Raw genomic sequence first — 12,963 nt, forward strand, 5'->3', positions numbered from 1 at the left:
TTGCCGTTAATTGCGCCAAAATGTACAAGAAAAGCAGCGGAGTGAGTTTCCACAAGTTCCCGGCAGACTCTGGAAGGCATACAAGGTGGATAATATCCGTGGATCGAAAAGTATGGTCGCCTCGCGCGAACGACCGTTTGTGCGGCAAACACTTTCTTGAAGGCAAGTGCGGCTTCCATTTCAATCTCCGTCCCGAGGCTTGCTTATGTGCAGGGAAACCGTTGTCTGATCGAGACCACCCGGATTTTGTTCCCATGGTGTTCGCGCACAAAGCACCGGCCAAGCGCTCGTCGGAGGCTCGTTATGCCCGTGATATACCCAGCAGAAGGGGAACGGCGACAGAACAGCAGTGTTGTAGGCGTTACCGAAAAAAAGTAACGAAATACGTTACTCGTTACTTGCAAATAAAAGGTACGCGTTACTGAGCTACGTTACCTAAAAATAAAAGGAACGCGTTACCCGCTACCGATATAAAGTAACGCACGTTACTTCTGATTCTGCGTTACTTTTTTAAATTATGATTTAACACATTTTACGGTTTTGACGATACAGGTAATATATCAAGAAACATTATGTTCATGCAGAAACTGGACATAATTACTTTATCTCTTTCTACGGTTTCACCTAAATACTTACGAGAAAAAACGCACAGAAAATCATGGCTTGACTCCTAAAACATGTAAAAAATTGAAGTGTAATTTCTTTAAGACTTAGGAAGTAGTAACGAGCAACGTAACTACGTTACTTGAAATGGTAACACAAGTACGTTACCCGTTACTGTGTCGAAAACGTAACGAGTGGGTTACTACGTTACTGAAAAAAGTAACGCGTTACCAACAACGCCGTTACTTGTAACCTGTTACCGCTAAGACTGCAGAACGGACAAAGCGTTACTGATTGTCATGCCTTGTGGTCATGAGGGCAGGGAAAATATCATACCTTGTCTTGAAGACGCTGTGTGTATTTAATCAATTAATGAATACACACACTTCCGCGGACCCACAGGCTGCTGATCCCGCCGGCAGTGCGGAAATCAACTAGAAGTAATCGTAGACCTCGAGAGACGTGTACGCCTGCACCGTGTCGGCCGTGAACTGGCCTGGCGAAAAAACTAAATAAACGACGACGTGAGCCGTCGACGTCGGTGGCAGCAACTTTACGTCGGAAGTCCAGCAGGTCTTGTTCATAGGGCGTACGGATCCTCGTAGTCAACGCCGTCCACGCACAGTTTGTTTCGATACCGCTGCCGTTCAGGCTCGGGCAACCAGCTCAAATAGTCGGGCATAGCATACGATATAGGTTGTGAGGAAATACGATGCACAAATAAAGATACAAGCGTCCCTACATAGTCAACAACGAGCGCACGCCATAGAGCGCAATGGCGAAAACACGGAGAGCGGGGCTGCTTTTGCCCACATAGCTACCGCGCATGCGCGGCCTTCCGGCCGTGTTGGTAAACAGAGCCGCTCCGCGTGTCGGTCTATAGCGTTGTTGTGTCCATTCTGTGGCAAACCAGTGGTACTAGACGGTCTAAGAACTGTCTACAGGAATCCATAGGATGGACAAAGGGGTAATGGAACGGCAAAAGAATGGACATAGGACGTCCATGCATATTTTTGTAGGGGAACGCCTGGAGGTGGCGTTGCCGAAGACAACCGAAGTAAAGAGCCTCCAAGAACGACGGAGCGCTCCCACTCTCCCGACGCTGCGCATTGCAACGACGCTCCTGCTTCGGTGTCCAACAACCTAAACGTTATTATTGACGGTCACGACGCATCGGCACTCGTGGACACCGGAGCAGAATACTCAGTCTTGAGTGGGAGGCCCTCTCGCCGCCTGCGAAAAGTGACAACGCCGTGGGAAGGCCCTCAAATACGAACCGCCGGTGGGCACCTCATCACACCAGTCAGGAGATGCACTGCTCGCGTCGAGATCCACGGTGAGACCTGCCCTGTCAAGTTCGTCGTTCTGCAAGACCGTTCGAGGCACGTTATCCTCGGAATGGACTTTCTTTGCGAGTATGGCGCCGTCATCGACGTCGGGGCAAATCAGTTGACGCTGCGAAAGCCTGTTCCGCCGCCGGTGGAGGCCAACACGACGTCATCCGCGATCCGAGTTATAGCCGACCATGTGAATCTGCCGCCGCGGTCGAGTGTTTTCGTCACCGTCATAACCGACGCAGCCATGCACGGTAAAGCTCTTCTGGAAGGCAGCGTCCAACTGCTCCTTGAAAAGGAATTGGCGTCGCACGAGGTGTAACGGATCTTCAAGAAGGACGTACAACTGTTCTCGTGACAAACTTTCGAGAGGATCCGCAACACCTAACGAAGGTACCACCGTGGGCTACGTCGAGGAGCTTCAGGCGCCTGCCGTGGTCACCGCAATCTCCGAGGAAACCTCGTCGTCACAGCAGAAGAGCACGCCGCCGTCGCCGCTCGACATCGACCCCGAGCTCCCAGTTCCTAGGCGCCGGAAACTGGTTGATCTCCTCGCCGAATACAGTGACTCTTTTGCCACATCGTCGAGAGTTCGCCAACCACCAATGGTGAAGCATCGCATTATTACCGACGACAACGCGCTCCCTGTCCACCAGTCGCCTTACCGAGTCTAGGAAAGGAAGGTGATTCAAGATCAAGCTTAGGAAATGCTCGACGACGACATCATTCAACCCTCAAGAAGCCCGTGAGCGTTCCCAGTCGTCTTTGTAAAGAAGAAGGACGGGACTCTGCGGTTCTGCGTGAACTATCGTCGACTGAACGCTGTGACGAACAAGGATGTCTATCCGCTCCCCTGCATCGACGATACGTTAGACCGACTGCGCCACTCCCGATATTTTTCGTCGATGGACCTGAAGTGTGGTTACTGGCAGATTGAAGTCGACGAACGCGACCGGGAGAAAACTGCTTTCATCACTCCCGATGGACTGTAAAAATTCAAAGTGATGCCGTTCGAACTTTGTACAGCACCAGCCACCTTCCAGCGTCTCACGGACACCGTGCTGGAACGTCTGAAATGGCAAAGTTCCCCCTGGACGATGTCGCGATATTTTCACGGGATTTCGACGAACACCTGAGACGACTTCAAGCCATGCTTCAAGCCATCAAGACCGCCGGCCTGTCACTCAAGCCAACAGAGTGTCGATTCACCTATGGTGAACTTAAGTTTTTTGGACACGTCGTGAACAACAAAGGTGTTCTCCCTGACCACAAGAAGGCCCGCGCCGTAGCTGCATTTACGCCGCCGTCTGACAAGAAGGCCGTGGGAAGATTCCTCGGACTCTGTGCTTACTACAGACGATTTGTTCGGGACTTCGCCAAGCTGTCTGCACCGCTGACGAACCTCACGAAAGACGCCGTGAAGTTTGAATGGGCAGAAGAACACCAGTGGTCATTCGATGAGCTCAAACGAAGACTCCAGACACCCCCGATTCTTGGCCATTTCGAACAGTTCGCTGAAACAGAGATCCACACGGACGCCAGTAACACCGGACTTGGCGCGGTACTAGTCCAAATGTAAGACGGAGCAGAGCGAGTCATTGCATACGCGAGTCGGACGCTGTACAAGGCGAAGACGAACTACTCAACGACTGCCAAGGAGTGCCTCGCTGTCGTCTCGGCAATAACGAAGTTCCGCCCATATTTGTATGGAAGTCCTTTTGGCGTCGTCACGGACCATCACTCGCTCTGCTGGCTCGCCAACTCAAAGACCCCTCCGGACGCCTCGCACGCTGGAGCCTACAACTGCAGGAGTTCGACATGACCGTGGTGTAGAAGTCCAGCCGGAAGCACAATGACGCCGACTGCCTGTCAAGGGCCCCACTAGAGGCCGGTCTTGCCTGCATCAAAGACGACGACAATGAGTGTTTCCTCGGTGCTCTGGATGTCAGCGACATGGCAGCACTCCAACGTGACGACGCTGAACTGCGAGCGCTCATCGAGCACCTAGAGGGACAAGCGAGTGCTGTTCCCCATGGTTTCTTACGAATCCTGCCTATCTTCTCCATACGGCAAGGGGTGCTGTACAACGAGAACTTCGTCATAATCACACAGCATGGCTGTTGGTTATTCCTTCCAGTCTTCGAGAACAAATCTTCGAAGGATGCCATGACGACCCAACGGCTGGAAACCTTGGCTACCACAGGACGCTCGCCAGGATTCGAGAAAAGTACTACTGGCCAAGGCTAGCGAAAACTGTTCACCTCTACACTCGATCATGCCGTGAGTGTCAGCGACGCAAGAAACCGCCCACAAAGCCGTCAGGACTCCTGCATCCGATCTCTCCCGCGTCCTCGCCGTTCTAGCAGATCGGAATTGATTTGCATGGCCCTTTCCCGCCGTCAACGTCAGGAAAACGCTGGATAATCGTCGCCACAGATTATCTCGCACGGTACGCCGAGACGAAAGCCCTTCCATCAGGTACGGCTGTTGAAGTCGCCAATTTTTTCATCGAGTCCATTGTCCCCCGGCACGGCGCCCCTGAAGTCCTTATTACAGACCGTAAATCTTCGTTCATGACCCAGCTGACGCAAGAGATCCTTCGTCTCCGATCACCGTCGGCACCGATCATCCTTCGGCACCGATCACCGTCCAACCACTGCGTGCCATTCGCAGATAAATGGACTAACAGAACAGCTAAACAAAACTATCGCCGACGTGATCGCCATGTATGTCGACGTAGAGCACAAGACATGGGAAGAGGTGTTACCCTACGTCACGTTTGATTACAACACGGCGGTGCAAGAGACCACAGGAGTAACCCTGTTTCAGCTGGTGCATGGCAGAAAAGTAACGACCATGCTCGACGCGATGCTACCCTACGACCCAGCATGACGGTGGAATCCCCGACGCCCAGGTGGTGCTCAACGAGCCGAACAAGTTCGTCAGCTCGCCCGAATCCGATCTCAAGATCAACAACGTGTCGACGCTACCCAATACAACGTTCGCCGGATCGACGTTCGCTTCAAACCCGGAAACTGTGTGTGGGTTTGGACCCCAATACGACAACGCAGTCTAAGCGAAAAACTCCTAAAGCGCCACTTCGGACCCTACAAAGTAGTTCGTCGACTTGGGGATCTGAACTACGAGGTGATGCCCGACAGAACACGGACCTTATCACGCCGTCCCCCACGACCTTGGTCGTTCACGTCGTGCGCCTCAAGCCGTACTACGCGCGATAAGACTGTGAACTGTGATCTTGTGCAACGCTTGAGAGGATTGTGTTCTGCCAGCCTCCGTATTTTTCTTTTTTTTTTGTTTGTCTTGCTCTGTTTAGTTGCCTTTCCCGTGGCATCGAGACGATGCCTTTTTAAAGGGGGGAGTAATGCCACGCGCGTCGGCGAGCGACCGCGTGTGTGGCCGAGTGGTTACCGCGCTTGACTGTCGCGTGGAAAGTCTAGGTTCGGTTCCAGTCGGTGGAATGTTCTTTTATTTATTCTTTCAACATTGCGTTCTCGTGAATTCGAGAACATTCTCAACTGTTCGAGTTCTGAATGTTCTAATCGCCGAACTTTCTAGGCCGACTGTTCCAGAAGCCAACGCGCGTACATAATTGGGGCTCCACGTGGCGCTTTGCAGTCAGTCTCGCCTTAGCGTTCGATCCTGCTGTTTCGCCGCCATCGACGCCTGCGACGCTATCCTTTTTCTGTTCTGCTTTCGGGCACAAGTTCGCTACATTAAACGTTTGTTTCTTCCTCTTTATTTATTGTTATTTTGGTCACCACCCGTGAGAATATTGGCACTGACGGATAGATTGATATCGAGCGCTAACACTTCGATTGGGTGTGGGCAAGTTCCTATGAAGCCAGCAAGCTGTCCTGAAGGAGAGAAGTAAAAAGTAGTTCGCTCTTTTTTTTTTTATCAATCAGATAGTGCAACACGACAAGGAAAAGTAGATGAGGGAGACGAGACAGAGCTGAGAGCTGTACGAGGCGCAAGGCATCGCGACCCGTGGTAATGCCTGCATCGTGGCTTTAGCACAAGAAGAACTTTACTGCCTCAGTCTTCTTCCCTTGAAGATACTCAATCCTTTTTAATCTTTAGTCAATTCTTTTATAAATCATTTTCATTCTTCGTTCTTTTTCTTTCATAGTTACGGTCGGAGAGTTTTACGACTTCTTCGTCGAAATTATTTGTTTTTTTGTGACATTAGGTAAAGCTATGTAACTCTATAGATTTTCTTTTATAATAATGTAAAATAAACTACCGCAGGTGTAGCTCACGTTTGGTCACCTACTTTTTTTTCTTTTTAAATAGCAGTCTTCAATTTGTTTTTTTATCTTTCTCTTCCTGTATCATTAAACGTCAGTTGATTGTAGCGCTCTGTCCTGTCTCGCTCTTCTACTTTTTCTTGTCGTGTTGCGCTATCCGATTCGTAATATGTATACCAACTAGCCGACCAAATGATCTTGATGCTATTATTTTTATTTCGACTTGTGCTGCCTTCTATTGTGCTTTAGCAGCGCGTCCTCGTTCGAACCTCACGGGGCGCCCAATTGTTATCAAAGGAAGGAAGCTCGTGCTAGAGGCGGGAAACTGGAAGACCTCTCCGTCGTCTTTATCCCCACCGCGACCATAAAGGCTTTGAATTGCTCTATTTGTCTCAATGTCCTCATATAATATTTTATCTCGGCTTCCTCGTTAAAAGCATGTTCATGTTTTCGCGAATTAATAACCGGATGCTCAGCAAAAGCAATGACAAAGAAAATCACGAATCTCTATTGTTGACTTGTTGAAAAATTGTTGAAAAAAATAAAAAAAATACGAGGGTAGCGGAAAGTTAATATCGCCACCAAACCTACAGAGCTTGCCAAGACGCTGCTGTAAACTTTAGCTCTAAAGCATACCTGCTTTTATTTTTCTCCGTCTTTTGTCAGAAGAGCATTAAGAAACTCCGGAAGCGGTATCACTTCGACGATTGAAAGACTGCGCGATTCCGTGCTTTTCTTCATGTCCGTTGTTCTGGTACATAGATTTTGTGGTATTCTAGGACATGCAGAAAAAAGGCAAACTCTAGTCCTGTCAACCTCCATCTCAAAGTTTCTTGTGGGCTCAACGAAGACATGTTTCCCACAAAAGTGTTTTGTAACTTGAGCTTGTTGGCGTAATATCTCTCAATTGAAGGCACATTTCCAAAAGCATGGCCGACATGAGGCTTCGGGTTCATTAAGGTCGCCTCTAAGCTCAGAGCATCGCTAGTCAAACGTCGTGCCCCTAACTCTGTCAGTAAAGATATTTGAGTAGAATTATCGATAAAGCTCAATATAAAAATAACAAATTATAAAAGTTGCATTTAGTGAACATCAATGTGTGATCCAAGCTAGGACTCAAAACATGTTGCAGTTCAAAAATGTCGGTTTGTACATTAAGTGGCACCTTCGATTTGCACCCACAAAAATATCACACCATTAACAAAAATGAACTCGCGGTTCCCAAGTATTTAATAGTCTGGCGGGGGGGACGCGAAAGAAAAAGTTGAAAAGGTCATTAAAACATTGATTTCATCAGAAGCCCTCGGCATTCTGGTCATCAAGTTGTTTAGCTTTCTTTTTGTCCGTACATCTACATTAAACGCATTTCAAGTTCTAAATAATGACCCATTTTTGTGTTAAAATCCAGATGAAATACATTTACTTGCCCAACATTAACCGAGATAGAGAACAACACAAATATATTTTCACGACCGGTTGGCACGCACGTCATAATCGAAACGCTTTTGGTCTTCGAAGTTTCTCCTTTCATCATTGGCATCTAAGATCAATACTTTTCAGGTCTATGAAGACAAGCAAGTGAGACAGGTGGCCTCCCCCTCCCTTAAACAACGGCACACGTAGCAAAATTGAAAGTTCTACAGGTATAACCGGATTTGATTGCTTGTTTTGGAAAGCGCCGATGTTTTTGTGCAAACTGTTCCCTTGGCGGTCGTGTTATGTGAAAGAGTGGTACAGCTCTTTCCAGAATTCACGGGCTTCTGACATGTTTTTGCCTCCCCACATTCCGACTTCAATGGCATGCATTAAATATATTGACTTTAATAGCACATTCCTGTAGGAGATTGTTTCTTTTTTTACATCATTTGCCCTTAATTGCTTTTCTTGCGTATCTCAGCTAGCAAAAAATTGTGCATGGCATAGTAATTTCGTTGTAACATTTTTTTTTTTTTTGCTAAGCCTGCAATTGGTGACTTTAACAACCTTGGAAGGCTTGCTGGCGAGACAAAATAGGGGACCAAACGAGATCGGTTTCACCGTTTACCACGCGAAACGCGTTACATTCCTTCTGCTGCAGCGTAAAAAAATATCGATTTCAAAGCAAAGTGCTTTTGAAGGGCAAACACCTTCTGGTCAGTGCGCACGAGACTTCGGAAGCGCGTCCTTGGCGGATCCACCAACTGTGAGAGGCCAAGATACTGATTAATACCAAAACAAATTACGTCAAGCTCCTACGCATGGCTGTGGAAACGAAAAGGGGTGGAATTCATCGACAATTATCTCGAAGCACGATGGCACTTCTAAAATGCTTTAAATTGGTTTAGCCTATATACATGACTAGCGTCAATACTCCAATTACAATGTGACCCATCTAACTATTAAATAAAAGTTCATGAACTAATTTAAAAAAAATTATTTTAATTACCGTGACGATTAGCTCCGTATATTGTCTCTCTGCCGTAGACTCACTTACAGAGACTGCATTAGATTTCAGGGATTGTCTTAGAAAAATATGTTCGGGCTGAAAAAAGTCCGTGGACACCTAAGCGCTTCTTATGAGTTGTGAATGCGAAGCATGAATGCCGTTCTCCCGCTCCCTTAGTTCGTGCGCAACATAGTGGCGAGGACGGCAACGTTTTACCGGCCGACGGCCGAGCGGGCGCTCTCGTGAAGTGGCCGCACCACGTTGAGCTCGGCCGTGATGCCTCTCCGAAGTTTGCCCGGGCGGGCTCTGCCAGCTCTGCGGCCTCCGCTCCCTCTTACCGGCGGCCGGGCCGCTACGTGCGCTGCGCCGCCACGGAGAGCGCTTCTCTGGTGGCTTTTGTTTGGACTTAGCCGCACGAGCGCTAATGGGAGCCTCGTTCCTTGATGACGCCAGCCAATGGGAGCATAATCCATCAGAAATCGGCTTCACTTGGGAAAGGGGATTTTAGGTTCCCTTTGACCAACGTTTGGCGTGGTTTCAAAGCTGATTACCTCGGTTCGCTCTATGAGACAGCTAGTGCTTTCGTATTAAAAGAAAAACACTGTTGTGATGGACGCGGTATCTTGAATGAGCGCATTCTGCTGATGGACCACGCCAGAAGGCGCTACTTACCTCCCGTGGTGGGCCCGGAGTAGAGGAAAGTGTGCGTGTGTCCACCCACCACGAGGCTGACTTCCGGCACAGCCTCAGCAATCTCCTTGTCCTTGGGCAGACCGGAGTGTCCCATAGCGATGATGACCTTGACCCCTTGGGCGCGGAGCTTTTTGGCCTCCCTCCGGACGCACTCCACTTCGTCCGTGAAGCGAACCTTGCCTGGAGTGACACGTGCAGAAGACATTTCAATTCAATTCAATTCAATGTTTATTTATCATTTTTTACAATGGCGGGGGCTGAGAAAAATGCTGCATGGACAGCTTGACGAGTTTCCAGCGCCACAAAAGTTTCAGCAGCAGCGGCAATGCGAGTTCACACACAGGGTATACATATTAAAAGTAAAAAGATAAAAAGTTATACAATTTTAGCGAATGCAGAGAACAGTGGATTTAAAAACCAAAAAAACAAGCAACAAAGCAAGTACAATACAAATGAAACTCAGGTGTAACCATATCACCCGCAACACAAAAAATAAGACCGCAATTCTTTGGGTGAAAGAGTAGTTATGTCTATGTGCTTTAGGGTTAGCAGATTTAGCGACTTCGGGAGAGTTATTTTGATTCTCTGAAAACCATAGTTAGAGCGGGAATTTTTTTAAAAAATAGAAGGGTTCAGAACAACGAATTCTGAACCCTTTTATTTTTACTGCATTCTATTTTATATTTCATGCAGAACTTAAAGTTGTAGAGTGTGAAGATTTTGATGACATTCAGATTGCGAAAAAGGGGTTCTGTGTGAAAGTCATAGCCGACATTGCAAATTATTCTTAGAGCTTTTTTTTAATTAAGGATTTTACTAATTTCATTAGTAAAATCCTTAATATGAGTTTTATAATCTTCACAGCGATGTAAGAAAACTATTAGGTTTCCTATCTCATTAAATGTATCTCACATCCTATGCATGAAAATGGCTGCTTAATCTGTGTGCCTTATACAATCGCTTCCTCCATTCTTTACCAAACCAGCGTGCTTTGCCAGAATGACTGCTCGAGTCTAGGGTTCACACTACACTACTTCTTACTTCCTGATTTTTTCATTATGCCGGTAAACTGATAATACACATTTTGTTGAGACGTATAGCCTACCCCCCTACTACAGACCTAGTATGCGACTAATCGGAGGGTTTTATGCTCATCACCGCAACCGTGACATAGGAAAACGGGCTGTAGCGTCTCGCGCAAAGCAAATGTGTGACTGGGCAAAGTTCCAAGATACGTTGTCGTGTGTTTGCTTCTTAAATTCTAGCATTTACAAATATTCCGCAGTGGCGATGCAGTATGCAAAGCATTAAACTACAAGAATAATAAGCAAACGGTTTATTTTATGATAAGGAAAGAGGGACATTGAAGACAGACAAGACAGACAAGCCTGTCTCTTCTGTTTGTCTTCAATGTCCTTGTTTTCTTATCGCATATTAGAAACCAGCGCACTTAACCATCTATAAACGGTTTATGTTAAGACCTACCCACCGAACCTGTTAAACCGTTAATTCTACGTTTATGTTCACTGCTACTTCAGAACAGAGACTCCTCAAGGGAGAGCAGCGCACGGATCCGGCTATCAACCATCAGTTAGGGCCTTGAGCAGAGAAATCCTCGAGACTGGACACGCACTGCTACCCTTCCAAAAGTCACTGAACTTGTGCTACACCCTGCACTCTGGTTGCGATGGGAGTTACGCGCTCTAATGACCGCTTCAACGGGCTTATAGCTTACACCGCTCTGAGAGACATCTTTCGTTAGTAATACTTCACAGCGTTGAGCGATACAAAAAAAGGCGGCTGTAGTTGGCTATTTACGAGAAGGCTACCTTAATTGCTGGCCATCTTTAGTAAGAGTTTTTTTATGTTTTCGTCGGTGGCAATAGTGCAAATGGTATACACTGAAAGCTTTTATCGTAAACAGATTTAAATTTCCCGCGCTCAATTGAGAAATTGTGACCCTGCGATCGGAGGTACTACGAAATACCCTTGCCATGACTTCACAAGTCAAAAGTACGAAACAGGGCTGGCAAAACATCTTCCTATATATTCTGTGGCTTACTGAAGTGTTGACTGTGAGTTGAATGTGACTCTGTGCAGAAAATTTGAACTAAACGAAAATCACTGTACACCGGCAGTCAGCACGACCATAATAATCCTATTACGGTATTTTATAAAAGTAGCTTTAGTTTTTTTTGAAAATTAGTAACGCAAACGGTTCAGATTTTGACTATCCTGTAGAACTAATTTCATTCATGCTGAACGGAAAAAGTTACTCGACCAATAAAGGTAAACGCCAAATATTTTACAGCGCTTCTCCTGTCCTGTCCTACATTGTCCTTTCTCTTTTGCACTAATATTTTAAGGATGTTCAACAAACTACGCCATCAATTTATTTTGTTTCGAAATATTTCCACTGCTCCTGCCCCTAAAACGCAGTAAAATTAATTTCACAGTTCATTTTAACACGCGCATCTACTCGCCCGTTCACGTAAAATATATGACAAAATTATAGCATTAATTTAATTTGAGGGTGAACCAAGAGTCATCATCACAACGGATAGTTACAACAGAAAATCTCAAGAGCTTATTTTACAACACCTCTTCCTTTGGGGAAGATCGTATACAGGCTTTTCCAACTTCTTAGAAAAACTTGCCTTTGCCATCTCAGTGCTGGGCACATATAAATATAGAATCATATTCCGTTGATCACTCTTAGAGCGCCCTTAAAAAATGGCAACTGCACCCACAACAAAACAAATTGCAACAAAACAAAAAAAAAACACCGCCAACTTCTCCTGCAATCATCACAATTTCACCTCCGTCGACTGAAAGGCGGCGACGTGGCTTTGCCTCCTGTGTTCCTTGAAAGCGTCTATTGTTTCCAGGCACAAAGCAGGTCTCAAGGAGCCTTCTGCAGGGTGCCCATATGTCCCGGAGTTAAAGTGCAAAAAGTTGTGCACAGCCCTAAATTAGTTTGAGGCGTCCATGTCATGTTTCCCTCGCCTCTGTCCTGTGTTTTTCGGCGCTTTCTTTATTTTCGTTTGCAATGGACCAACTGGCCCAAATCTCCATTTTAATGAGAAGTTAGTAAGAAACGACTATGGGAACCTTCAATGACGGCTGTGGCATGACATTTTAGAAACCATTGGAAAAACGCTATGAAAAAATGTTGTATTCTGCGACAGTTTGAAAAAGTAAGATGAAAACACTAAAAAACAAAAGGAGCGAACTGTGAGTTTGAGAAATAAAAGACACTAAAAAGGACCGCTGAAGTCTTTGATTTTTAGATATTATAACGTATTTATTGCGGTATGTAGGGAACGCATTAAGATAAGATTAATATACAATCCGTTCGTAATACACCATGGGTAAAATGACGTGCAAACTTGAGCGATTTAGCAATACGCGCCTTTTATTGTTCTGCGCTGGCCAGAAACCATCGGTTTTAACAATGAACTGACTTTCAAAAGTTCACAAACTAAATCTGGCATCGCAATAGCCGACATACGCGATCAGTATAAAAAAGTAATTTGTGGCCAATAAACTAATTACAACATAACGCCAGATAGCTTACCCGACTTTAGACTTCAATGATCTTATTTGAACTTGACCGATGTCCTTCAAAAGCGGATGCCAA

General features: G+C 46.3%; 1 protein-coding gene across 1 annotated transcript in view; it reads right to left on the bottom strand.

The window, feature by feature from the left end:
* Positions 1-12,963, bottom strand: part of LOC8025706 (protein 5NUC) — a 165,118-nt gene that overhangs the window by 63,476 nt on the left and 88,679 nt on the right. Inside the window, exon 4 of the mRNA XM_040208991.3 lies at positions 9,303-9,503. Within this exon, the coding sequence (XP_040064925.1) occupies positions 9,303-9,503 (201 nt within the window). The remainder of the gene's footprint in view (positions 1-9,302; positions 9,504-12,963) is intronic.

This window comes from Ixodes scapularis, unplaced genomic scaffold (assembly GCF_016920785.2).
Source record: "Ixodes scapularis isolate PalLabHiFi unplaced genomic scaffold, ASM1692078v2 PGA_scaffold2__306_contigs__length_199485367, whole genome shotgun sequence".
Lineage (NCBI taxonomy): Eukaryota > Metazoa > Arthropoda > Arachnida > Ixodida > Ixodidae > Ixodes > Ixodes scapularis.